The sequence below is a fragment of the Pseudozyma hubeiensis genome (genome assembly GCF_000403515.1).
Source record: "Pseudozyma hubeiensis SY62 DNA, scaffold: PHS45, whole genome shotgun sequence".
Classification (NCBI taxonomy): Eukaryota; Fungi; Basidiomycota; class Ustilaginomycetes; order Ustilaginales; family Ustilaginaceae; genus Pseudozyma; species Pseudozyma hubeiensis.
Genome location: NW_012133827.1, coordinates 517,608 through 543,026, shown reverse-complemented (window position 1 = coordinate 543,026; position 25,419 = coordinate 517,608). Strand labels below are relative to the sequence as shown.

The 25,419-nt window shown below is 57.7% G+C and overlaps 8 protein-coding genes across 8 annotated transcripts; 2 read left to right on the top strand and 6 right to left on the bottom strand.

Moving 5' to 3' along the window:
* Window positions 1–105: 105 nt before the first annotated feature.
* PHSY_004623 (electron transfer flavoprotein-ubiquinone oxidoreductase) lies at window positions 106–2,079 on the bottom strand (the record flags this gene model as incomplete). The annotated part of the gene is made up of 1 exon (XM_012335236.1): window positions 106–2,079. The coding sequence occupies one exon, from the start codon at window positions 2,077–2,079 to the stop codon at window positions 106–108; it is 1,974 nt and encodes a 657-aa protein (XP_012190626.1).
* Window positions 2,080–3,176: 1,097 nt separating this feature from the next.
* Window positions 3,177–4,082, bottom strand: PHSY_004622 (expansin; the record flags this gene model as incomplete). The annotated part of the gene is made up of 1 exon (XM_012335235.1): window positions 3,177–4,082. The coding sequence occupies one exon, from the start codon at window positions 4,080–4,082 to the stop codon at window positions 3,177–3,179; it is 906 nt and encodes a 301-aa protein (XP_012190625.1).
* Window positions 4,083–7,553: 3,471 nt separating this feature from the next.
* On the bottom strand, window positions 7,554–8,328 carry PHSY_004621 (hypothetical protein; the record flags this gene model as incomplete). The annotated part of the gene is made up of 2 exons (XM_012335234.1): window positions 7,554–7,700; window positions 8,227–8,328. The coding sequence occupies 2 exons, from the start codon at window positions 8,326–8,328 to the stop codon at window positions 7,554–7,556; spliced, it is 249 nt and encodes an 82-aa protein (XP_012190624.1).
* Window positions 8,329–8,987: 659 nt separating this feature from the next.
* Window positions 8,988–11,288, bottom strand: PHSY_004620 (hypothetical protein; the record flags this gene model as incomplete). The annotated part of the gene is made up of 1 exon (XM_012335233.1): window positions 8,988–11,288. One exon carries the CDS (start codon window positions 11,286–11,288, stop codon window positions 8,988–8,990), a length of 2,301 nt encoding a protein of 766 aa, XP_012190623.1.
* A 971-nt stretch (window positions 11,289–12,259) lies between these two features.
* On the bottom strand, window positions 12,260–14,839 carry PHSY_004619 (cytochrome P450; the record flags this gene model as incomplete). The annotated part of the gene is made up of 1 exon (XM_012335232.1): window positions 12,260–14,839. The coding sequence occupies one exon, from the start codon at window positions 14,837–14,839 to the stop codon at window positions 12,260–12,262; it is 2,580 nt and encodes an 859-aa protein (XP_012190622.1).
* A 1,503-nt stretch (window positions 14,840–16,342) lies between these two features.
* Window positions 16,343–16,666, bottom strand: PHSY_004618 (hypothetical protein; the record flags this gene model as incomplete). The annotated part of the gene is made up of 1 exon (XM_012335231.1): window positions 16,343–16,666. The coding sequence occupies one exon, from the start codon at window positions 16,664–16,666 to the stop codon at window positions 16,343–16,345; it is 324 nt and encodes a 107-aa protein (XP_012190621.1).
* Window positions 16,667–16,988: 322 nt separating this feature from the next.
* PHSY_004617 (nucleolus protein) lies at window positions 16,989–21,353 on the top strand (the record flags this gene model as incomplete). The annotated part of the gene is made up of 2 exons (XM_012335230.1): window positions 16,989–17,048; window positions 17,742–21,353. The coding sequence occupies 2 exons, from the start codon at window positions 16,989–16,991 to the stop codon at window positions 21,351–21,353; spliced, it is 3,672 nt and encodes a 1,223-aa protein (XP_012190620.1).
* A 653-nt stretch (window positions 21,354–22,006) lies between these two features.
* PHSY_004616 (hypothetical protein) lies at window positions 22,007–25,354 on the top strand (the record flags this gene model as incomplete). Its single annotated transcript, XM_012335229.1, has 3 exons — window positions 22,007–22,422; window positions 22,501–23,741; window positions 24,537–25,354. The coding sequence occupies 3 exons, from the start codon at window positions 22,007–22,009 to the stop codon at window positions 25,352–25,354; spliced, it is 2,475 nt and encodes an 824-aa protein (XP_012190619.1).
* Between the last annotated feature and the right edge of the window lie 65 nt (window positions 25,355–25,419).

Below are 25,419 nucleotides of genomic sequence, written 5' to 3'. Positions count from 1 at the left end.
CCGAATCTTTGTACTTTTACATGCAACTTGCGTTTTCTTATCACACTCATTTCCACATGAAGTTAATTCGTGAACTGTGATTGGCAAAACGCTACAAGTGTGATATTAAGTGAGAGAGTACTTGGGTCCTCCACCTCCCTCCGGCACGTCCCAACGAATGCTCTGGTCGGGAGTCTTGATGGAGCACGTGTAGCAGTGGATGCAGTTCTGACTGTTGATCACGAGTTTTTGGCCCAACGCGTCCTCGTCAGCCGGGGTGTCCGCCTCGACGTACTCGTACACACCTGCCGGGCAGCATCGACCCAACGGACCTTCGAACATTCCCACATTGCGTTCGACGTGACCCTTGTAATCACCGTCCTTGACGACGAGGTGAACCGGTTGGTCTTCAGCGTGGTTCGTACCCGTCCTCGAAACCGAGGTGAGGATGTCGAACGAAAGCTTTCCATCCGGCTTGGGGTACTCGATAGGCTCGCACTGAGCGGCCGGCTTGGTCTGAGCGTGATCCTCACCAGGATGGTGGAACGTCCAAGGCACGCGACCTTTGAGCAGCATGGAATCCAAACCAGAGTACGCCAGACCGCCCCAGAAGCCGAGCGGACCGTGGAACGAAGGTCGCAAGTTGCGCACCTCGTACAGCTCCTTCATGACGTACGTGTCGTCGAGCCGCGTCTTGTAGTCGGCGAGGTCGATGCTCTCCTCGGAGCCGGACTCGGCGCGCTTGGCGAGTGCCTCGACCACCGCTTCGGCAGCGACCATGCCGGACTTCATGGCGTTGTGCGTACCCTTGATCTTGGGCACGTTGAGGAAGCCAGCGGCGCATCCGACCAACGCACCGCCGGGGAAGTGAAGCTTGGGGATCGACTGGTAACCGCCTTCGTTGAGCGTTCGCGCACCGTACGCGAGGCACTCGCCACCCTCGAGCAGATCCTTGAAGAAAGGATGGTGCTTCATCTTCTGAAACTCGCGGAAGGGGCTCAGATACGGGTTCTCGTAATCGAGACCGACGACGAGGCCGAGCGAGACCATGTTGTCTTCCATGTGGTACGTCCAGCTTCCTCCGTACGTGCTGGTGTCGAGCGGCCAACCCATGGTGTGCGTGACCAGACCCGCCTGGTGCTTCTCGGGCTTGACTCGCCACACTTCCTTGACGCCGAGACCGTAGGTCTGCGGATCGGCACCGACCGCGTCCCGCAGGCCGAGCTGCTTGATCATCTTTTGCGTCATGGAGCCGTGTGCACCTTCGGCGAAAAGTGTGATGGGAGCGTGGAACTCCATGCCTGCCTCGAACGAGTCCTTGGGCTTGCGCGACTTGTCGAGACCGATCTCGTTGGTGATGACACCCTTGATGCCGATGGGCTTGCCGCTGGCGTCCGTGTCCCACAACGGCTGTGCGGCGGCGAAACCGGGGTAGATCTCGACGCCGGCGGCTTCGGCCTGCTCGCCGAGCCATGCGACGACGCGAGAAAGCGAGACAATGTAGTTGCCCTTGTTGGACATTTGCGGCGGATGCGGCATCGGGAATGAGCCTGTGGGAGTGAGGAAGCGCATCTGATCTTCAAGAGCGGGCTGGTTGAGCGGGGCACCGAGCTCCTTCCAGTCTGGCAAGAGCTCGTCGAGCGCATTGGTCTGGATGACAGCACCGGACAGAATGTGGTTGCCGACCTCGGGTCCCTTTTCGAGCACGACGACGCGGATCTCTTCGCCGCGCTGTTCGGCTAGCTGTTTGATCTTGATCGCAGCACTCAAACCAGCTGGACCTCCGCCGACAATGATGACGTCGACCTCGTCCGAAACTCGCTCGACCGAGGTGAGGTCGAAAGGCTCACCATCGCCCTCTTCGACGGGAGTGGCTCTGCGCGCAGCTGGTGTCGTTGAGAAGGCGCGAGCGAGTGAGGAGCTTGCAACCGCGCTTGTTCGCGCGTTCGGGAGGCGACTGCGGACAGCCAGTGTGGAAAGCGAAGAGCTCGGTGCAGACGAGGTGACACGGAGCGATCGACCGGCGTTGCTGACAGTGCCGCTGCGAAATGCGCCCGCCAGACGTGCTGGCGAGGCAGATGTCGCACGAGCAGCAAACATGATGTTGTGGTGCCGAGACCTTGTTCGGACGGTGGCTGTGAGAGCTGTGACAGTTACGAGGTCGTCAATAGGATGCCGGGCGATGGATGTTTGACAGGAGAGCGTGTGAGGTTGTCCGGAAGATGTCGCCTGTTATAGTGGTGGCGAGGAGGGAAGATGATGGAGAGCAGTGGCTGAGGTCTTGGCATGAGCCTGCAAGAAGCGGGTGACGTCGACGATCAAAGAGCGCGCGACGGCGGAGAACGGAAGTACTTGAGCGTGTAGGCTATGCTCGAAGTCCGATTGCGGGGCGGCAATACTGTAGCAGGTGGGGCTTTAGCGACTGACAAAGCGGATCTGCGAGGGTCCTTTTGGCACCACCGGCCAAAGCGAGACGAACCCTTCCGGAACCGTTTTCAACACACAAAATCCACATTCGGGCCATCCGTTGCCAGCAGGCGGCCACCATCACACAGGGAGAGCCAGTTTCCAACCGCGTCTTTTTTTTTCCCCTCCGGTTGCAAATGGCAGAGGCGCGCGCCTCTCTCACAACGAATCAGAAATCAGCGTTCCGTCAGCGGCTCGATCCCAGGGCCAAAATCGGGCAGATCGATTCTCGAATCGTAACCCACCGCCTCGATCGAATTCTCGCGCTGCTTGACGTGAGAATCCCCCTTTCAAACAAGATATCACGAGACTGTTCTCAAGAACCTCATTGTTCGACATCACAAACAATCACAAGATGAGCGCGATGATAGAAGGTTTTGGAGACTGGCTGGACGCCATTTTTGATTCCCAAAAAGGAATGAGATCCTCGTCCGTATACACGAATGGTCCCCCGAACTCGGGTGCCCGCTTGCTAGAAGGGGCCCGCAGAGAAGGGGAGAAGACATCGGCGGACGTGTGATGTGTGTGTGAAGGTGTAAGAATACAAATACGAAAAGCCCATAATGCAAGAGTACTATAGAAAGCAAAGGAGTCTAAAGGGGGGAAATAGGAGAGCGCCGATGATGAGGAAGCAACCTGTCAAAGGGCCCTCGAATGCATCGTGCCTACATCTATGTGTCTATATGGAGAGTGCGCGGAAAGGGAAGCGAAACCACGGACAGTGGAACGCTTTACATGTCCTGACCGTCGATGAAGCCCCAGGTGACCGACTCGATGGTCTCGGGGGACTCGTAGTTGTTGGCGATGCGCTTGTAAGCCTCACCGAGAGCAATCTCGCCCTCGGGGCCGGCGTAGTAGTTGACGACCTGAACGGAGATCTCCTTGCCGTTCTGGTTGTTCTTGACCTGGATCCACTTGCCGCAAGCGTTGCCGAGCTTGTCAGCGGCGAGGAGCGACGACGAAGAGATGGCGACGGGGAGCGAGGCACGGTCGAGCTGAACACCGCAAGCGTTGTTCACGTCAGCCCACCAGGCGGGGGTGGAGACGACGGTGTCCTTGTTCGAGCTCGACGAGGGCTGGGGAGCAGCCGAGGTCACAGCGGTGGGGCGAGCGGGCTGGCTGTAGGTGGCAGTGGTGGGGGTGGCGGTGGCCGAAGGGGTCCACGTCGACGAGGGGGTGTAGGTGGTCTGGGGAGCAGCCTGGGTCGAGGTAGCCTGCTGCTGCTGCTGCTGCTGGTGCTGCTCGTTGTTGCTCTGCTGAGCGGGGGCACCCGAGCCGTACGACCACGAGATGGGGAAGACACCGGCGTCCATGTTGCCGTTGTTAAGGGCAGAGAAGAGGCTGGTCGACATGTCGAGCGAGCCCCACGAGCAGCCGGGGCAAAGGTCGACGACCTGAGCCTGCTGGGTGTTGCCGTTCTGGTTGTTGGTGATGGTGATCATCTTACCGCAGTTGGCACCGCCGTTCCACTCGGGAGCGTTCATGGCAACGATGAAGTCGGAGCCAGAGTTGGTCCAACCACAGGCACCGAGACCAGCGGCGTAGTAGGTGGCCTGGCCGCTGGATCGCTTGACGATGGGGGCGGCCGAGGCGCCGGCGACGGCGAGAGCGAGGGCAAGGACGTTGGAGGCAAGCATTGCGGAAAGAGTAGAGAGGAGCGTTGGGTTGGTAAGGTGGATGGAAGGGTTTGATGAGGAGAGGCGGAAGAGACGGACTCTGATCCAGTGGGTTTATATGGATGCTCCAGGTTCCAGCAAGCTGGGCGCCCGTTTTCGCTGTACGGTCGCTGTTGCGAAGGCATAGAATTCAGGTGTTCCTAGCAGCATTTGCCGAGGATCCTCGGGCAGCATGAAAGGGAGGTCCTCTCGTCAAGTGGCGGGCGGATCTTCTTTGCGGCGAACAAAACCTTCCAGATGAGGCGGATCGACAGTGTTTGGCACCATGGAACACGGTTGATCCTTGGGAAATGCCCGTGAGACTGCTCAACTGACTGACAGCGGCGTTCAAGCAGTGGTAGAATGTAAAGCGACAATGCTTCAGCGGCTCAGCCTCCCAAGGGTTTGGCGCCGGGGATCGCGATTCAGGGGGGTACTCAGCATGGCTTGATTGAATACGGAGCGGCCATGGCCGAGGGAAGGGAGACTCAAAGGGGGAAAGAAAAGTTTTTTCGAGCTGGCCGAGTGAACCCTAGAAAGTAGCACGAAACCAAGAACGGGGGTAGTGATCTGCAGGAGGAACAATTATCTTGCTGTTTGCGGCAGGTGATGGCGAAGAGAAGGTTTGCAGGCGGTACCAGCGGTGTGACAGCTGCGCGGGGTGACGAAGAGAGAAGTTACAAAGTAGCACCCCGAAATTTTGAGCCACACCAGACGGCGTCGTCGGCGGCGGCCACCGACAGAGAGGGGCCTCGACAAAAAGTAGGGCCGTCTCGCCGCCGTGTCCGACAGGCACGAAAGTGCTCGAGCCCAAAAGCGGCATCTGAGCTTGACATCTGTCCAAGCTAGCAGGCAGACGCAGTCCGTCGCCGAAAAAAGCAACAGTGGAAGCTGGCTCAAGTTGCAGCTTCGGCAGCCGCAGCACACGAGCAGCTACCAACCTTTCGGTAGCGGTGTCACTAAGGCAGTCTGCCAGATGTCTCACCAAAAATGGGGGGGTGTTGGCTCGGTGTTGTTTGCAGTCAAGCGAGGAAGGCCACGAGGCAAAAACCGGCTCGGCCAGTTGAAAAAAGAGGGGACTGTTGAAAGGTCTCAGTTTTTTTTTTCCTTCTTCTCAGAGTTTGAAAATTCTCTCCTTTGTCTCAGCAGCTTGCCAGCAAATCTTTTTTTTTCAAGTTCGTTTTCAGCTTCTCGCAGGATCGACAGAGATCGCTTGGCTCGGCTACCTTTACCCTGCATGGCGATCCCTAAGAAGCTTTTGCTCTGTTACACCATTGGGCCGCTTTGATCGTCTCGGAAAGGGATCGAGTCTGCCACCAACGATGCTGACACAGATCGGATCGGATCTACAACCTTGAAGCTCAGCAATGCGCATCGCAGCAGGCGCTGCGGTTGTCTATTGCGGCTCAGAATTGAGGGTGCTGTCAGGGCCTGATTCACGGCCGGTCGGACCGCTGTGCTCCACCATCGCAATTGAGAGCCATGTTTCGGGGCATACTCGGCCGCTTGCTCCTTGATCAAGCCTTCTTGTCTTGATTTCAGCGCTCTTATTACACCTTGAGGTTCTTATCGACTGCGACTTGGAAGGACCAGACCTTTGGAACCGTCAAAGTATGCGAAATGAGCTTGCAACGGGAACAACTTAGCCTCGTGTTCCTTAGCCTGGTTGACTGAGCGGAAAAGAATTTCGGGTCGGTGGGGGCGCACTTCTGCGCCGCTCAGCCGCCCACAGCAACGTGATGTTGAAAAAAGGGGCGGCAATGCATGGCCGAAAAGTCAAATTCGGCAAGAAATTGCAAAATTGGCTTCAGTGGCTTCAGATGCAGCTGCTGACGGCTCAACCAGTGTACACGCAGGAACGAGGAATGTGATGGCAACGCACGACGCCCTTTTCTGCTCGTCTGCCCCTGTGATCTGATCAAAGGGGCTTTCGATCTTACTCGACGCACACCCCTGTATGAAGCCGACAGCCACCTTGAGAAAGCCTGGCGATCTGCTTCGATGATACACAAGCCACCATGCTATGTATGTCCAGTCAGCGATATGCTTGGCATCGATCCATCGATCGTCTGCATAGGGGGTATCTTGTCCAAAGTTGATCGACGATGCGATCCGACCATGATTACCGCTATCGTGCTTCCGCGCAACTTTCTGCAGCTACCCGCTATGGGTTATCTCGGTCTCGGACGAACGTCGTGCGACAGGACCGATAAAGCGGGGCGGAGAAGAGCGAGGCAATCAATTAGCCAAAAGATTAGATTCGATCTGCTCAAGCCGGTTGCTCGGCCGGCGACGCTTGCCTGTCACTGCCGTGACAAGGACGAACCCTCGTTCTTCTCGCTCGTCGGACAACCTTGTCGGGCTTTCCCACACTCCAAACGTGCGGGGCCGAACTCGAGGCAGTGTAGCGCCTCTGCATCATGGTCGACTCCGCTCACAGCGAGGGTCAAGGGTTGTAATGATGCGCTTCCCTCCTTTCTTTGGTCGAACAGCCACGAGGCAATGACTTGCACCGATCTGCTTCCGGATCTGCCATCCTGCCATTGTACAACGACACCCATCGTTTCAGGCGGTCTTTCACTTTGGTACTCTTTGCTGCTATCTCATCTCATTCGAGAACTGGGTTTGCCAAGGCAAAATCTTCCATCACACCGAACGCACATTGTCCCGAGAACGTGCTTGTCCACAAGAGACACCAAATTCGTGGCAGTTTCGGCGACTAGAGGTGGGCGTTCTAGACGTGGCTTGGATCGATGGGATCGTCGAATCGGAGTCTGGAATTCCAGCACAGCAGCCAGCACTCGACGAGTTACCGAGAAAGACCAACGTCGGCATTCAAGCGAGCATGAATTTTTGTATTTGAAAGATTTTCGGGGTGCGTCCGTTTGAAGTAACCGCAGGCGAGGGCCGCATTCCAGCGTGAATCTGCCGACTTTCAAAATCAAGAAGAAAGGTAATCCGCCGGTGATGGACAGAGCAGCTGAGCCGGCGAGCCTCTCTCACGGCGGGCGGGTTTGGTCCGCTCGTCAAGAGGTCCGGGCTCGCTTGCAACAATCGAGTGCAAAGAGCAAACACTCCTCTGGCTCTCAGCGACCTCGCTTCGATGCTGTAAATTGAAAACTTTTCGCACCGGGACCTAATCAGATCGAACTTGACCATGGGAAAGCTTCGATCAACGTCGACCTATCGAGACAAGCTTGCTGTGCGACGAGTCGATGATTAGCTACGCCGGATCATTCACGAGCAAAGCGAACCAGAGCCGGGGCAGAGCACAGGCTTGAGCTTGGACAAAGAGTGCTGACTGTCAAGGCGAAACGACGACTCCTTTCGGCCGTGTTTTTCGCTACGAACCTGTGCAGAACCACATGCTGCAACAGGTCGACTGCCTCTTTCGATCATCTCGAGACAGCGGAGTCGATGTTTGAACGTCTGCTCTACCTGATCGAATGTGTTTCAGGCGTCCGCGTACACAGTATGGAGGAATGCGGCGCTGGACGCGGTTCGCAGTGGTGTAAAGTGCCCTCGCGGGGGTACCAACGCTGGCGTGTCGGGCAGGTCTGATCCGCAAATCAATTTTCGGCCATCTGAGGTGCTCCGATTCTGTGTTGCAAAAGTGCTGCACAGCGTGGGAGTGATGCGCGAGGTTGGCGGCATACAACGTGTTGCTGAGAATCAAAAATTCCAGGGGACTTCGTATGCAGCATGATCGCCGGGCGTCGCTCTGCTCTCCAGAAGGCGCCGCATTTGACATGTGTACCTAGAGGAGTGGCAATGCGAGCCAACCCTCTTTGCCACGTTGATGCGGGAATCGAGGGTCCGCTTCCAAGTCCGCTTTTTTTCGTGCCGTGTTCGAGAAGCCAAGCCATAGGCACGGACGCCATCGAGTCGATTTTGCGTGTGTCACACAGTGGACAATGCCTGTTCAGGGTGGCTTCCGGCCTTTGCATGTCCTTTTGGAAGTTCTCACGATCTTATCATATCGGACCTTTGGTTCGCCGTTGCCCCGCTTTCGCTCATCCTTCACGCCGATGAATCGTAGCTACATGGTCTCGGACGCATCAGGCTCCGCCTCTTTGTCGCCTGTCGAAAGCAAGTCGTAGGCCCGCGATTGCAGAACTGTCCGTACCCTTATTGAGCTGCACATCGAGTCGGAGATGGGATCTGGGCGCAGTGTGACGCTGATGCACGCATGACCATCGTCGACCATGCCGAAGGCAGCAGAGTGCATCGATGCGCGCTCTGCTGTGACGAGATCCGGCAACATCTACAGCAGCACCGCAAGATAGCGTCAGCATCGCATGCTTCGGCTCAATCACCTCGATCTCCATCGTGCCATCGGCGGCAAGCTTATATTCTCGCTTAAGAGGCGGCCGACGCATGTAGATCGACACCGATCGATGGAGCTCGTACGCACAGCAAGGCCAATAACAATTGCCGTTCTACTCGGCAAACGCTGCAAGAAAGGGTCGTCTCGATGAGCCCTTGAAATCAACCTTTGGCGTTCAAGCCACTGTAGCGCCCAGCACGTCTCTGTTCATTGTCGCCTTTTCGATACTCGGCAAAGCTTTTCTTCCCGTTCGTTATTGCAATTCGCTCGGTGCAGGAACGGTTGAGGTATATTCAACCGAGGTCTTCTTGATTCGATTGGCAAGGGTAAGGCGGCTCAATTCATTGGTACGGTCTTGATGGTCGACAAAGGATCAACTTCAAAGTTTTCTGAAGCTTGCACGCGGGACCGACGTATGACCTTAGCGACCGCAAATGAGTGAGAAGCTCGGGAGCGCTAAATTTTCCAGCGTCGCACGAGTGATGTGAGTGACTCCCGTCTAATTGCTTATGTAAGTGCTGCTACCATCGGCGATCAACGTTCCGCTTCGTACCAGCTCGTCACCTCCCGCTGCCAGCCACTACGAGCCGCCTCTGGATCTTGAGAATCTCCTTGCACAGCTCGTCGTGGCTCTTCTTGAGCGTCTTTGCATCCTCAAACTTGCGTGCCTTTGCGGCGCTCTCGACGTAATCTGCCACGAGCTTCTCCTGCTCTAATAGCACTTTGAGTTGCTCTCTCAGCTCTGCTGGGTCCGCATCAGCTAGGTTGTCGTCGATCACATCTTCTTGCTGGTGGATGTCGTCGAGATCTGCGCGTGAGTTGGCTCGCAGGGAGCCGGATCCGCTGCCTCCACCGAACAGCGATCGGAAGCTGGCGATGGAGCTGACGGACGCTTTGCTGGCGTGTTGTGCCGGGCGTCGTGGTGCCACCCGTGGAGATGCTGGTTGCGGAGAGCCAGGCGTACTGCCGGTCGAATCCGAGCCCGCGTCTCCGTTCGCCTTCTTGCTGCCTGGCTTGGGCAGACTCTGCAGCGGCAGCATGTTTTGCTGCAAGAACAGGTTGGCGCGTGTGAAGATGGCATGCTGAACCCTCTCCTGCGCTGCATCGCTCCCGTTCGCGCCTGTACTGTCCCTCTCGCCCACCGGCAAAGCACGAATGCGCTTCGCCAGCTCGTCGTAGGTCGCAAAGTTGGCCAACAGTTGCTTGCGCGCCTGTACGGCATCGCGTTGCAGCTCGATGTTGGCTCTGATGCTCGACCCCAACGCAGCCGTCTGATCTTGCTTCTGCAAACCCAACACCATCTCCTGAAACTCGGGCAGCGACTGCTCAATCTCCTTCTGGACTCGCATGAGCGCCTCGTACAGCTTGATGAACACGGGCAGCGGTTCGTCGTCCATCATATACTGCCGCTTACGAACGATCGACTTGCAGTCACGACAGATGCGTACACCCCTCGGCTGTGCGGCGCTCGAACCTGCTTTGGACGATGCCGCGGCGGCTCCCTCCTTGACCTCTTCGATACGACCAGTGATGGGATCGGCGACAATATTGCCTGAGCATTTGTTGTCCAGTTCGGCTCGCTCCTGCACCGTCAGCACCTTGCCTGTGCCTGGAGCCATTTGCTCGGCCCACGTCAGTCGAGTCAGGTGCGGCGAAGCGCACACCACTCGTCCGCACAGACGGCAGTGATGCTTACGCACGGTGAAGCTGAAGGGGGTGGAGCATATGGGACATGCCTTTGCTTCGGCGTCGTCCTGCCAGTTGACAATGGTCTGCTCCGCTTGACGGATTGCGGGGTCTTCACCTCGACCACGTGCTCTGAAGGAACTCCACAGCTCGCTGCCACCTTTGAGAATGACGCTGCTCGGATCTCGCTTGAGCTCGTCTAGGTCAAGGTCGGCGAACGACGAGTTGAGCGATTTCTTTGCCGGGCCGAGCGATGTCTTTTCCATATCGCTGCTGGGTGCAAAGTGGATGGCGACGAGCTTTGCCAGTCTTCGGTCCATGCGTTGCGCTTCCATCTCGCCTTCGCTTCTGCCCTTACGCCGCAGCTCTTCAAACTCGCTGGTTCGCACGCGAAGGACACCTTTAGGCTGAAAGCCGGATCGATAGGCTGTTCGCCTTCCATCAGGGCTCGAGACTGCCATCGATGGTGATGCAGATGCGGCCGAGTCTCCTGCAGCTTGTGCGAGGGCGACACCTTGTGGTACTGGGATGGGTCCCAGTCTAGACTGTGCTGCAAGTAGCGCAGCATACGAGTTGACGTGAGCCGGAATGGAACTGCCCGATGCACCGATGATAGGGGTGGAGGACCGGCTGCCGGGAGGGCTGGCGACGGCAGAGGATGCCCTGCTAGATCCGCGGAGGCTGGATGCAGCACTCGATGAGACGGTCGTACCGCCATTGATTGTTTTGTTGGACTCCCGAGTGGAAGCAGCGCGGACCGTCGGCGTCGAGCCACTCTCCGGAATTCTGCTGGAGGCGCGTGGCGTTTCTGGCAGCTTTTGAGGCGAGCGTGGTCGATCTTGCGCACGCACAGTCGAGGTCGAAGCGGTGCTTTGGCTGCGTTCGTGACTAGCTGCCGAAGAGTCGATCTTTCGTGTCGTGGAGCCGCTCGGTGACGGCGCCGAGGAAATCGATGATGGCGCATGAGCCGGGGTAGCAGTCGCAGAGCCTGCAAATTGTGCATTGCTCGAAGTAAGCTTCGACGCTACTCGTAGTGGTGGTGGCGGTGCATCAAGATCTCGGTGCGATCGGACAAGCCCTGCGCCTCGTGCCAGCGGAGAAGCAATAACTGGTCGATTCAGTTGTGAAGGTGCGCGTGATGATTGTGGTGATGGCCGCAAAGGTGTGGATGACATTGGCGCGCGGTCTGCTGTGTCGCTGCCTCTTCTGCTAATCGAAGCACTGCTCGAGCTGGAAGGATGCGAAGATGATGCGTGATCGGATGCTGGTCGCGACGAGCCGGACTCGGCTTGCGAGGCCGCGACAGATACCTGCGAAACGCTGGACGCATTTCTTTGATGTCCCTTTCGCTGGTACGGGACGTATGAAAGACGCTTTGATGAGGAAGATTGGGTGGTCGACCCCGGTTCATCTTCAATGATCATCTTGTGCTATGATGACAGACAGTCGTTCCGATCCTCTACGTCGCTTTGATTGCGGAAATCATAAGATCACGAACATCGCAGGCTGGAGAAGGAGATCCGAGCCGATGGATGCAGACTATCGATCGCAAATTCTACGGCGGGAGGTGAAGCTTGTTGCTTCACAGACGAGTCAGCGCCCTGCTGTTGCGGTTGTTGCGATGGGTATGTGTGTGATGGCAAGAGGGCGTGTCGCGAGAACTCAGCGACGATGTACGACATGCGTGAGCCTATGTGGAGTGTGAGGCGAGGCGAAGTGAGCTCGGACCCTGAGCAACTCTCAAGGCTTGCACGCAACAACACGACCGCGCGCTTATCACTACCGATTTCCGAATATACTCAGCACAGGAGGCCAATTTTGCGGTAACACACACAACCTTGATAGCACGTCAAGGCACAGGAAACCAGAGGCATGTGGAAGTCATTTGCTGAGAGAGAAGTGCGTGACGATGACTGATGACGTTGGCGATGCGGATGCAGTGAGCGATGGAGAATACATGACGATGACGGTGACAATGACAGTGACAGTGACCGCGAATAGATAAAAAAAAAAACCCCAAAAGGTACGATGAACGAGGGTCAAAGGACGACAAGGTTTGGTCCTTGGTGGTCGAGATCAATCAGGAAGAGAGGGAGCTATGACGATGATGGTAAGCACAGGCGGGTCCCCCACGGTGTGAGGCAGCCTAGATACGACGCAGAGCAACGATTTGCACTTCGAGCTCGCATTCTGCGATGGGGCACGGCTCCTGATCGTCGATCCTGGACTGGAGCACGTCCCACAGCGAATCGAGCACAAACTCGACGGCCCCTTTGCTGAGCTTGCCCTTCTCTCGCAGGATGGCGCGGAAGTGCGACTCATACAGGTTCTTGAACAGCTGGATCATGTGTTCGGCAAAAGCGACGCGCGAGAGTGTACCCGCCTGCAAAGCCTTCCACGCAGGATGCGGCAGTCGCAGTGGTTCGGCTTCGCATCTCAGCGAGGGCGGAGTATCGGCACAGATAGGCTCGTCGCCGAGGCCACAGCTCCACTCCACCTTCCACAGATGCTTGACCGACTTGAGCACGTTGCGCGTCTGCCGAGGAGTGCGCGCGTGCATGGGCAGGCTGAGCAAGTGTCGCGCCACGTCGCTCTTGAGCATGCCGCATGAGACGAGACGCTGCAAGCACGGCGCAAGCGTGCTGGTGAGCGTGGACCAGATGTCCAAAGGCTTGCCGAGCGCGTCTGCTGCGTTGCCCGCGCCGGCGAACGACGGTCGATTGGGAGACGAGTTGGAACGCCTTCGTTCCTTGCGCAGCATCGGAATACGTGGCGAGATGGCTTGATCCTCCACACCAGCGCCATCAGCAGGCGAGTGCGAAGCGTCGTCCGAGTCGAGCGAAGAGGCGGTGGTGTTCACGGTAGACTTGGGTCGATCGGGAAGAACAACGTTGCTGTCCTCGGATCGAGCAATGTAAGCCATCACAATCACACCGCCCGTGCGGAACTCGTGCGCCCTGGCCGTGAGGAAAGCGGCGAGCTCAGCGTGTGCCGAAGTCGAGAGCGAGACGGTGGAGCTTCGTGGCGTGTGCGACCAGTGCAGATCCATCAAGCTGATGCCGAGATGCAGAGTCGAGGGCGGAGCGATGCGCGACGCGAAGGGCCGCGAGACAAAGCTCGGAAAGATGGCATTGTGCAGAGGTGGCTCGTGGGTTGCCTGCCACTGCGGGTGCAGGTACGAGTCGGGGTTCGTGTCGAGCATTTGAGACAAAGGACGAAAGTCGGCCTGAGGCGAATCTTCGTGGATAATGGAAAAGTTGACCTTGCAAGGGTCGTCGACGGCAGCGTCGACGCCCAAGATGGATCGCAACGAGGCAGCGCCAGCCGCGTCGAGCCCGGGGAAGTAGTCGCTAGCGTCCTGGCTCTTGCCGGCTTCGCGACGCGGCGTGTTGGCGTGTGCCTTGTCAACGAAGAACGAGATGATGGCTTGCATCAGGTTAACGGATCTGGTGTTGAGACTGCCGTATTCAGCAATAGTGATGGTCTCTCCCTCCTCGCCGGAAAGCGGGATGCTGGAGACGAGATGAGGCAGCACCTCGGACACCTTTGCGCGGACGCCCGGGCCAAAGTGACTGCCGCCTCCCAAGCCGAGCAAAGCCGCCTGCGTGGGACCATGGGCGTTGGCAGCACGACCCTGTCGAATCGACTTCCAGCCTGCAGCTTCGGCGTGATGAGCGGGGTGGTGGAACGGACTGGACGAGGCAGTAGCTGCAGCGAAGGGATGGCCGGAAGGGAGGTAGTGTGCATCGGGAGAGAGCATAGCCTTGTCATCGAGCGAAGGTGTTTGAAGCTGCGTGCTGCCGCTGACAGAGGCCTGCGCGTGGGTGCTGCTCCGACCTCCGAGCGAGGGTTCGCGGTCAAGACTGGTAGCAGCCGAGAGCGGGGCGTCCATGTTGAAGCTGCTTGGCAGACCATGCGTGAGGATCTTGGCCTCGTTGCGAAGCGCAATGTAGTTGTTTTGGTAGTACTGCTGCTTGGCGATCTCGGCGGTGACGGCGGGAGAAGGTTCAGAGGACAAGATGGCGTCGTGCGTGTCGGCGCGATGGTGTCGACCGAGCCTCATGGGCTCGATGCGGGCCTTCGACTGACGCGTGCCCGTGGTGCGCCTGCGGTGCAGATCCCCCTCGAATCCATCTGCAACACGCTCGGGACTGCGAGCAAAGCGGTAAGGGAGGCTGTCGGCAGCTGATGCGGCTTCCGGGCTGCTGTCAAAGTCGAGTCTGGACGTGGTTGGCGAGGTCTGCAGCTCGAAGGCGGCATCGCGCGCAGTTGGAAGCGGCTCGAACGGGCTTTGGTGAGGGCGAGAGTAGCGCGGTTCGGCGAGACCCGAGAGTGCGGCCGCTTTTGCGCCGGGGATGTGCGTCATCAGCGCAGAGGAGGCGAGGCTGACACCGAGGCCCATTTCGAGACCTGCGGTGACGACGCTGCTGACTTCGACGGGAGAGGTGCCGACGGCCGAGACCGAGGCGTGCGCTGGCGGAGTGAGTCCTTCGACCATGCCAATCTGGTAGAGAGAGGACCTGGAGAACGCGGGTGCCGGGCCAGATTCGAGGAAGGACGCACGCTCGGCAGCAGGCGCGCGAGCCGAGGTGAAGTACTTGGCGTCCGAGTCGCCTGTCGAAGCTAGATGTTGCCGTCCGGAGCCAAGCGGGAGGGACTGTTCCTGCATGTGAGCAAAGGTCTGGGCCGGGGCCGATGGGGTGAGGTCATGGTCGATGGAACTCATGGCTACGATTGCGTCGGCACGGTACAAGTCGAGCAGGGCTGAGGCAGAAGAGCCTTGTGAAGAGCTCGAAACCCGCAGGGCCAATCGCGTGCAGCGTAGTTAGAGTCGGATCAACGCAGACAGGTCGAAGACATGGAAGTACAGTCGATCTGGCACAGAACGACGCCTCTAGCGTTGAGTCTTGGTCGTCAGCAAGCTAGTGAGTGTCGACGTGCCGAGCTCGCGCGGTGAAGATTGTTCTTCGAGTGGCCACCGGCTAGCCAAGGGATGGCGGGTGATGCGAGGCTGAATCGAGTTGCAGGCGTAAAAATGGACTGGTCCCGACGACCAGCGGTTTCTTTACACGCACGCAAGAGGATGAATCAGGTCGAAGAGTGAATTCGTGCTACGCGACTTGCTGGAATGGAATTGGCTTGGAACTAGCCTGCAAAGCGTCGTTGCGGACAGGTGGGTTCTGCAAAGAGGTGGATGTGGACTCGAGGCGGTTCCAGACTGACGGGACAGCGTAATTGCTTCGAATGACCGCGAGAGTGTTTCACAAGCCGGCTGGAGGCGCTGCCGATCTGAGTGCGGGGCGCAAAGATATGAAGGCTGCGTGGGCGCGTGGACCAGGAGGGCCTTGGCGAATGAACCAGGGCGCAAGGGTCTGTACTTTGAACGCCGTCAAGCTCGTATGAAAGGCAGAATCGACTGTGGCTGAAGTAGCTGGCTGGCGTCCTCTCCTGAGCGTTTCGACTTTTCCCAACGTTGTCGGTCAGAGTACGAAGCTGTGGTTCAGAAGGTGGTGACCCGAGTGAGGGAGATGCTTGGTTCGATCGCAGGGGCGGGTGACGGAATGGGCAAGAGCTAGTGAATGAAAGGGTGGACTGGGGAGGGGGAAGGAAAGACGCTGCTATGGAAGCAATGGTGGCAGCGGAAGGGACGAGATGATGGTGCTGGAAAAGGAGAGTTGCGACACAAAGAAGCCGTGGGAGGAGGCCACAAGGCGTTAAGGAGCATCGGAGCTCTCCATTACTAGTTACGGTCCGCGGGGAAAGCTCTCTAAAATTGTGACCAACTCAGCTGCACACAGACACGCGTAGCTCCGTCAAGCTACAGAGTACGTTAGTGGCTGTCAATTATCCGTGCCAAGGACTAGGCGAGCGGGACACGAGCATGAAGCAGACTCGGGAGTTGCACTCAAAAGTCGTTGTCGCTCGGCTTCCGCTTTCCACGGACGATCCATCGATTCGAGAAGCAGCGCGTCTCTCTGCTCTGGCTGGCAGAGTCACAGTCATGTAGTGCCATAGACTTGGAGGGTCCGAAATTTGTGTCTCGAAATTTCGAGGGTCGTCCCAGCCAGCTACGGCACATGTAACTATGGTCCAGACATCCACAGCAATGCACGCCTCGGATCCTTCCACCAGCTTGCGCTTCCACTTCTGCTATTTTCGCCGCAGATCCGGATCGCAAGACCCCCAACCGCTCTCGCTCTCTTTCGGACACGATAGCCTGGGTTTTCAATCAGGACGAGCCTGGTAGCGATGCGGCTGCGATGTCGCTGATTGCCGGCATTGATGTACGCCAGACGTTGGCACTTGCATCGTGCATTGTTGTTGCAAACAGAGAACCATGCAGTCGCAGCCGTCGAGTTGCAACAGACGCCTCTTGCATCAATGGCAAGGCAGAGTCATAACGGCCGAAGGTTCCAGAAGAGCCTGAGAGTGATCTACACTGTAGTCCGTCGAGGCAGCTCGGCACGCGGCGTCTAGCGATTCGATAAGTTACTGTTCCGTTCCTCAAATGTTCAACTGTCTCAGTTTCCTTGACGCTGTGCAGAGCCTGCATTCCGCAAGAGGCAGACTCAGCCGATCGCGAGGAATCGCTGCATATCTGTGTTAGTGCGCTCGCTCGTCTTAGCTCGCTACCTGGTCTGTTCCGACTCCGAGAGGATGAGCGCTGTCTTTTACGGGCCGAATCTCTTGCTATCGTAAGGATAGATCAAAGGCATGCTCGCTTAGCAGAGTCGATTCTAAGCTTGAGCTTCTCGGCCCGCTCCGAAATTCCGGCGGAGCGCGGCCTCGATTTACTCGCCGGGTAAGCTGACGCGGATCTGCTGTCGTTGCGCTCAAAGCTGTTGGATGGCGTCGGAAGCCGCCGCGACTACAATATGCTGCTGTTGGTGCAGCAACCGTGCACATGGCTTCGGCTCGTGTATGCGCTGTATCGGGTGAAGACAGTCCACTGCACTGCCGCGCTTGTCGCCTGTTCGACAGCCTCGTGTCAATCACCGCACGCGGTCCCGGTGTGCATATCAAGACGCGAAGCGAGCAACAACAGTCCAGCTGCACCGCACGCCTGATCTCTTGCAGTCTCGGTGCGTGGTGCTGTTTGATGCACAAAGGCTGATCGATCGACAACAGTCGGGTAAGGCAGACACGCGGCAGAGGGGGACGTCCCTCGAATTTCTGCAGTGGTCGCGTGCCCTTGCGACTTGTGCACCGGCTTCTACTACCCGCGGAGCTCCCGACGGCAATTCGACGTACAGGGTGTACTGTACAGCGTAATTGACCGAAACCAAATCTTGCTACAGTATCGTTGAATGTTAGAGGAAAATGAACGACCTAAATTTAGCAAAAGAAATGTGGCATAAAAAAGTACGCAGTTCGACCAACATGTTAGATTTACGAGCCATGACGAGGAGTTGTTAAGTTCTCATCGTCTTTCTCCACATTGTTTTTCTCGTCAGTTTCTTCGGAACTCGTGCTTAGAAAGAGGAAAAAAAACTGGCAAACCCTGAGAAGAAGAACATTAGAGTTGCATACCGAACAACGAAAGGCCGCCCTCCTCCGTACTCTGCACATCGATCCATCTTCCCCACCCACACGCATCCGACTTGTCACAGGACGTCATCTCATTGCAGACGGAGGTCATCGAACGCAGCTCCAAAGCAGCCGTGTTCAACCCCGATCATATTCACCGACGGCCTTGGACTCAAGGCACGATGAGGAAGCAGTTGGATCCTCGCACCCCCACTCTTATCCGCAACAATGTGGCGCTCAACCATCGCTCCTTCTTTGTGATTGTCGGAGACAAGGGCAAGGACCAGATCGTCAACCTTCACTTCCTACTCTCGCAATCCCGCGTCCAGTCTCGACCCAATGTGCTGTGGTGCTACAAGAAGGATCTCGGTTTCACGACGCACCGCAAGAAGCGCGAGCAGAAGATCAAGAATGACATCAAGCGTGGCGTGCGTGAAAAGGGTCAGGGCGACCCCTTCGAGCTCTTCGTCAGTCTCACCGACATCCGATACTGCTACTACAAGGACACACCCAAGATCCTCGGTCAGACATACGGCATGCTCATCTTGCAGGACTTTGAAGCCGTCACACCCAACATGCTTGCAAGAACCATCGAGACCGTGGAGGGAGGCGGAGTCGTCATCCTGCTCCTCAAGACCATGTCCAGCTTGCGACAACTCTACTCGCTCGGCATGGACGTCCATCGCAATTATGGGTCCAACGCATCCGACGACGACCCTGTCGCACGCTTCAACGAGCGTTTCCTTCTTTCGCTCGGAGCAAATCAGGACACACTGCTTCTCGACGACGAACTCAACGTACTACCACTGAGCAAAGGCAAGGACATTCAGCCTCTCCCAGAGACCAGCACAGGCGCTGGAACCGGCGTTGGCTCTACCGTTCGAAAGGGCAAGGAGCGGGTGGAAGCAGAGGAGGAGCTCGCCGAGCTCAAGGATCAGGTACGAGAAACCAAGCTCGTTGGCCAGGTCGTAAGGCACGCCAAGACCCTTGATCAAGCCAAAGCTGTCCTCACCATCCTCGATATCCTGGCCAGCTCGTCTCTCTCTACCACTGTAGCCCTTACCGCGGCCCGAGGTCGCGGAAAGTCGGCCGCGCTCGGTCTTTGTATCGCCGCTGCTGTAGCACACGGCTACAGCAACATCTTTGTCACCTCACCAAGCCCAGAGAACCTCAAGACCCTGTTCGAGTTCGTCTTTAAGGGTCTCGATGCGCTTGGCTACGAGGAGGTAGCCGACTGGGATCTGCAGAGGGGTACAGGAGAGTGGAAGGACGTTGTGGTGCGCGTCAACATCTTCCGTGGTCATCGTCAAACCATCCAATACATTCAGCCGCAAGATCACCAAGTGCTAGGTCAGGCCGAGCTCGTCGTCATCGACGAGGCCGCCGCGATCCCGCTGCCGCTGGTTCGCAACCTGATGGGACCCTACCTCGTCTTCCTGTCTTCCACCATCAACGGATACGAGGGCACAGGTCGAAGTCTCTCGCTCAAACTTATCCAGCAGCTCCGTGATAACGCGAGAGGCATCGTCGACCCGTCCAGTACCGACGATTCGGCCGCTTCATCCAGCAAGGCTACACGCAAGGAGGCCAAAGGCGGTCTCAACACCGGTCGTGCTGCAGGTGCCGCATTGGCTGCCAGATCGCTCAAGGAGGTCGAGCTCAAGGAGCCCATCCGATACTCGCGCGGCGACAAGATCGAGTCGTGGCTCCACCAGCTGCTCTGTCTCGACGCATCGCTCACGCGTCTGTCGTCCGCAGCACTCAAAGCCAAGGGCTGCCCTCACCCTTCGTCGTGCGACCTCTACATGGTCAATCGCGATGCCCTGTTCAGCTATCACCCAGCGTCCGAAGTGTTCCTGCAGCGCATGATGGCGCTCTACGTGGCGAGCCACTACAAGAACTCGCCCAACGACCTCCAGCTCATGAGCGACGCGCCAGGTCACCGACTCTTTGTCCTGCTCGCACCACTCAAAGGTAATGAGGGCGGTCTGCCGGAGCCGCTGTGCGTGATTCAAGTTGCATTGGAGGGCAACATCAGCCGCGGTGCCGTGCTCAACAGTTTGAGCCGTGGCACACGCGAGGCGGGCGACCTCATCCCATGGCTTGTAGCCCAGCAGTTCCAGGACGCCGACTTTGCTTCGCTATCGGGCGCTCGCGTCGTACGTATCGCTGTACACCCCGACTACGCACGCATGGGGTATGGAGCACGCGCGTTGCAAGCGCTCGAGGCGTTCTACAGCGGACAATTGCTTGATGTCGACAATGTTCGAGACGACCTGGACGACGGCGAGACGTTCGCCGCCGTACGCGACAAGAAGATTTCCAAGGATGCGAACCTGCTGCAGGGAGACGAGATCCGAGTGCGAGACGCAGCACGAATGCCTGCTCTGCTGCAGAGGCTGTCAGAGCGAAGACCCGAACAGCTCGACTGGCTCGGCGTGTCGTATGGTCTCACACCGCAGCTATTCAAGTTTTGGAAGAAGGCAGGGTACACACCGCTCTGGGTGCGTCAGATCGCCAACGACCTCACGGGCGAATACACGACCGTGCAACTCAAATCGCTCGAAACTTCGACGTCGACGACGGGTTCAGCTTGGCTTGGATCGCTGGCCGCCGACTTCCGCAAACGATTTATCTCGTTGCTGTCGTACAGGTTCCGCGAGTTCTCCACCATCACTGCGCTGACGGTGCTCGAGGCGGCGACGCAGGGCGCTCGACTCGCCGATGCCGACGAGGATGTATCAAACGCTTCGTTGGTTTCGTCACCCTTGGGTGCTGTCGAGCTGCGCACGCTGTTGACGCCGTTCGACATGAAGCGCCTCGATTCATATTCGAACAACATGGTCGAAATGTCGGTCGTGCTCGACCTGCTACCTACGCTTGGCGCACTCTACTTTAACAACCGACTCCGAGCCGTGCGCGAGGACGAGGCGGCCGCATCCGCCATCGATGCGCAGGACGAGGAGGAGGAGCTGCGGTTGTCTGGTTTGCAGTCCTCGCTGCTGCTGGCCATCGGACTCCAAAGAAAGACGCCGGACGAGATCAGCGTCGAGCTACGACTGCCGCTTCAGCAAGCCATGGCCCTCTTTGTCAAGACGGTGCGATTGCTCGTCAAGAGCCTGCGCAAGGTGGAGAAGAAGGACATTGCACGATCGATGCCGGAGCTCGCATCAGGGCTCGACGCACGCGCTCCGCTGCGGAAGAAGGCAAACGGCGCTGGCAGCGCAGACCAAGGAGACGACTGGACCGCACTGAAAGGAGATCTACAGTCCGAGTTGCGGGATGCTGGACGCGAGTTCCTGACAGGCCACAAGGAAGGAGGGGCAGATGACGACGATGATGACGATGACGATGACGATGAAGACGAGGAGGAGGATTCCATCGATGAAGATGACGATGAAGAGGACGAGGATGAGGATGAGGATGAGGATGAGGACGACGAGGAGCTTCTTGCAGCCAAGCAGAAGCTGATCGATTCTATGGATCTGTCCAAATACGCCATCAACGACGATGGAGCAGATGGCGCCAGATGGAGTCAAGCCGAGGCCGAAGTCGCCAATATGCTGCGCAAGAATGGTGGCAGCGATCTGAAAGGGTTCAACACCACCATCTCGGTCAAAGGGACCAAGCGTGCAGCCGACGACAAGGTCGAGGCAAGTCCCAAGAAAGGATCAGACAAGAAGGGCGGAAAAAAGAAGCAGAAGCGTCAATGATCTTTCCGGAGCCTGGACCTTGCTTGTTTCGTATCATCATCATCATCCGACATAGCGAATGTTTCGACCATGTCGTTGTGTGCCGCTGCTGATCGCGAGCAGTCGCAAACCATTTCGTGATGGAGCACGGAATTATTTTTGAGAAAAGTCGTGCCATCTTCAACTGACTTTCACCCTTTGTCAATTGATGAAATGCCCAGAAAAGGTTAATTATTAATTTTATCGATACAAAACAGCAGAATTACAAAATCAACACGAAAAAGCATCACGGCTCGGGAGCACTCTTGCCTTCACCACTATTTCCTCTCCATTTCCCATTTTCCCCTTTTTGCGTGTGCATTTGCATTTTCGCTTTTTATCAGCCTCGATCTCAATCAAATCCATCCGTCCCTCACGACACCATCAACTCTATACCCACCGTCCGTACATCCCTCGTGTCGCATAAGCACCATCACGATCGCAGCGGCGTTGTTCGTGCCACGGCTTCTACCGGCATCTTTTTCGGTTTCAGCCCTCCCAACCACAACAAGGGTTCAGCTGCCCGATTCCCGACGCGCTCGCCGTCACCTCCACGCGCTATTTGACGCGCACCGTCACTTGTTTGCCGCCGCCGCTGCCATCGCTGTCGAAATCCCGAGTGTTCGGCATCGATCATGCCTTACCACATCGGATACGCAACTTCCAACCGTGCCGGATGCAAAGGTCCCAAACCTTGCGCCGGCACCAAAATTCTCAAGGGCGAGCTGCGCCTCGGCACGCTCGTCGAAATCCAAGGCACCCAGTCGTTCCAGTGGAGGCACTGGGGATGCGTCACGCCCAAGATCATTCGCAACATCCAGGAGAAGGACGGCATCACCGATGCTGTCGACCTTGACGGCTACGACGAGCTGCTCCCCGACGACAAGGCACGCGTTGCTCGCGCCTTCGCAGACGGCCACGTAGCAGCTGAAGACATCCCCGAATCGGCGCGTCACAAAGAGGAGCCAGAGGCCGCAGAGGCAGCAGACCAACAGGCTGCTGCGGCGGCTGTCCTTCCCCCACCTTCTCAGTCTCCGACCAAAAAGCGAGGGTAAGTCCAAAAGAGAATAGCTGATCCTCTGCTACATGTAAAACTGATTCTAGGTTTCTACCGCATTGTCTCCCACAGTCGCCCCTCCAAGGCATCCCTCGAAGCAGCAGCCGCTGCGGCCTCCTCCGCAGCACCTTCCCAGCCGCAGTACGCTCCTACAGGCGTCGCACCCAACGGCGCAGGTGGCTCGGCTGCCGCACCACCGTCTCCGGAAAAGAAAAAGCCCGGTCGTCCACCTAAGAAAGCTGCTGCTGCTGCACAACAATCTGCTCCCATCGCAGCTCTACCCGTTGCTGCTCCTGTCGCCTCTCACGATGCGCCGTCGCCAAAGAAGCGAGGTCGTCCGCCCAAGAACGCAGCCGCCGCTGCTGCTTCGCCTGTACCTGCCGCTGCTCCGGTCGCACCCGCGGTTCCTCAGCCTACCCCAGTTGCGGTGACAGCTCCGCAACCCAAGAAGCGAGGACGTCCTCCGAAGGAACAGACGTCTGCAGCTCCGCCTGCCACACCAGCACAAGCATCGGCTGTATCGACACCTGTTGCTCCCCCAGCTGCTGGTCCAGCTTCGCCAAAAAAGCGGGGACGACCTCCCAAGAATGCCGCTGCCGCCGCAGCTGCTCCTGTTGCACCTGTAGCCGCACCTGCTGCTGCTGCTGCTGCTGCTGCTGCTCCTGCGCCGCCTGCTCCTGGCAAGAAGAGGGGACGACCCTCGAAGGCATCGCTTGCTGAAGCGGCTGCAGCTGCAGCTGCGGCTTCGACCTCGGCAGCTCCTGCTGCCAATTATCCTGTGGCACAGACCGGCTTGCCTCCGGCCGCTTCGACGCCCCTACTGCCTAGCGCCAGCGTGGGTGCCCCGGCAGCCAAGAAGCGCGGTCGCCCGAAGAAGGACGCAGCGGCTGCTCCAGCTGGCCCCGCGGTAGCAGCTCCGTATGTGCCACCTCAGCCTGCTTACGTTGCCCCACCTGCTACTGGTGCTGCTGCGCCGGCCATGCCTGTTGGCACGCCCGTCAAGAAACGAGGCCGTCCGAAGAAGGCGGATGCGGCTGGTAGCAGCGCTGCGAGCTTGAGCCAGGTTGTGACGCCGCCGCTTCCACACGCCGGCGTCTCGCTGCAGCCTGCGACGCAAGAGGCGCAGCCTTCGGCTGGCTCTGGTAAGAAGCGCGGCCGTCCACCTAAGGAAAAGGTGGAGGAGCAGCAGTCGACTCCCCCCAAGCGTCCGCGCGGTCGTCCACCCAAGGAGAAGGCGGAGGCTGCTGTCCCAGCCGCTGCTGTCACACCCGTTGCGCCCGTGGCTGCGGCCCCTCAGGCCGGTGCTCAAAACGGTAACGCTCCGGCGAAGAAACCTCGCGGCCGACCGAAGAAGAACCCTGCTGCCTAGGCTGTGCATAAGGCGAAGCGCATCCCTTACCAGCCACCATCGCGGCCAACGTCTCCATGATTACCCAGTCCCGCGATTCTGCGTGTCACGATATTTCTCCCGTTGTATAATCACAAGATATCCTCGTTTGTTACCTTGTATCATCATCCGCCTGTAGCTAGTGTCTATGAAGTGAACGCTCGAGTAATTCGTCTCGTTTTGAATACGGAGTGCTCGAGTTTGGAAATTGGGTTGAGGGGCGTGGGAAAGGCTGAAAGGAGAGTTGGAGCTTGCGCAAGAAGAGAAGAAGCTGAGGGTGTGTTGAGCTGGTACGATGTTGCGTTTGTGCTGCACTCCCGCAGCTCTTCGGGGCGCCCGCTTCAAATAATCAAGGATCGACCGACTGCGAATCCTCGAGGTTGCCCAGCAACGATGAAAGCACAAGGTTTCGATGCTTGGCTTCGCCCGCTGCGCTCAGGGATGCGGCCCTGCCGAGCCACGAGATCAACTCACACCGGCGGAATTTGACAGTCGCGTCTCAGAAAAAAAAAAGGGAGAAAGAAGAAACGGTGGCCCGGAGCTCCGTAAACGGACGGGCTTTCTGATTGCTCTTCATCCGGCGGTCGATTGACGATGTGACGCTTGGTACAGCCTCGATTACAAGATGGAGATGTCGTGTTCAAGGCTTGCCCACCTTCGAAGGTGGTTGCGGCAACTCACTCAAAGTGAACAGTATGTTAGGCACTCTGCTGCCGTCCAGTGCAGTCGTCTAAGGAAAAAAAGAAACTGGACAAGCGACGAAAAGGCAGAAAAGAAGGAAATGTCACGACTGGTTACGACATCTTACAGAGCACAATTATTGAGGAGCGCAGTAGCAGCGGCAGCAGCTGGCTCGTTCGCCGCCGACGGGCGTCTGTGACTGAGCCTGTTTTCCGGCTTACAGAGCATCATCGTCTTACACGATCAAGCCTCTGCAGAGCTGTTCGTCTCGAGGACCTACCCCAGACTGGCTCCGTTGCCCGTCGCTGCAGAGGAGAAGCAAGCTCAGAACTGACATCTCGGATGTGTCAGAGTGGTGAGCTGAGGCGTGAATGGAGTCGTATACCAGGTCCGTTGACAAGTGGGCTTTTTGGGAAGGAGGACCCTGCTGCGAGCGCGTGCTGTACCGTTACTTGGCGCAAAGTGGCACAGACGCTTGGAAGAAAAGTCACACACAGACACACACGCAACACGCACCCAACTCTGCAGGATCACTCGAAATTCGCGGCTCAGCCAGTCAATGTCACGCAGCCTGACTTACGTGTTGCAACTCGGTGTGCACAAAGTGCTCTCTTGTGCCACTCGCAACTGCTTGTCAATCACTCCGTCCGCTGTCGCCCATCCACCTTCACCACCCTTACCTCGCATCTTGCTGACGTCGACGTTGGCTGCTCTCCTTCACCTCTTGGTTTCGTCTGGACGTTGTGCCGTCACATCTCGCACTCACTTTCGTTTCAACCTTACCATCGTTGCACCCGTTGCACCCGCTCTGTCACCTTCGAGCTCCGTTCCCGTCCGGTGCCGCCATCTCGACCGTGATATCACCCGCGCCATCGAGCGTACTCGGATCGAACAGCTGCAGCATTGCTTCGCCACGCACTCGG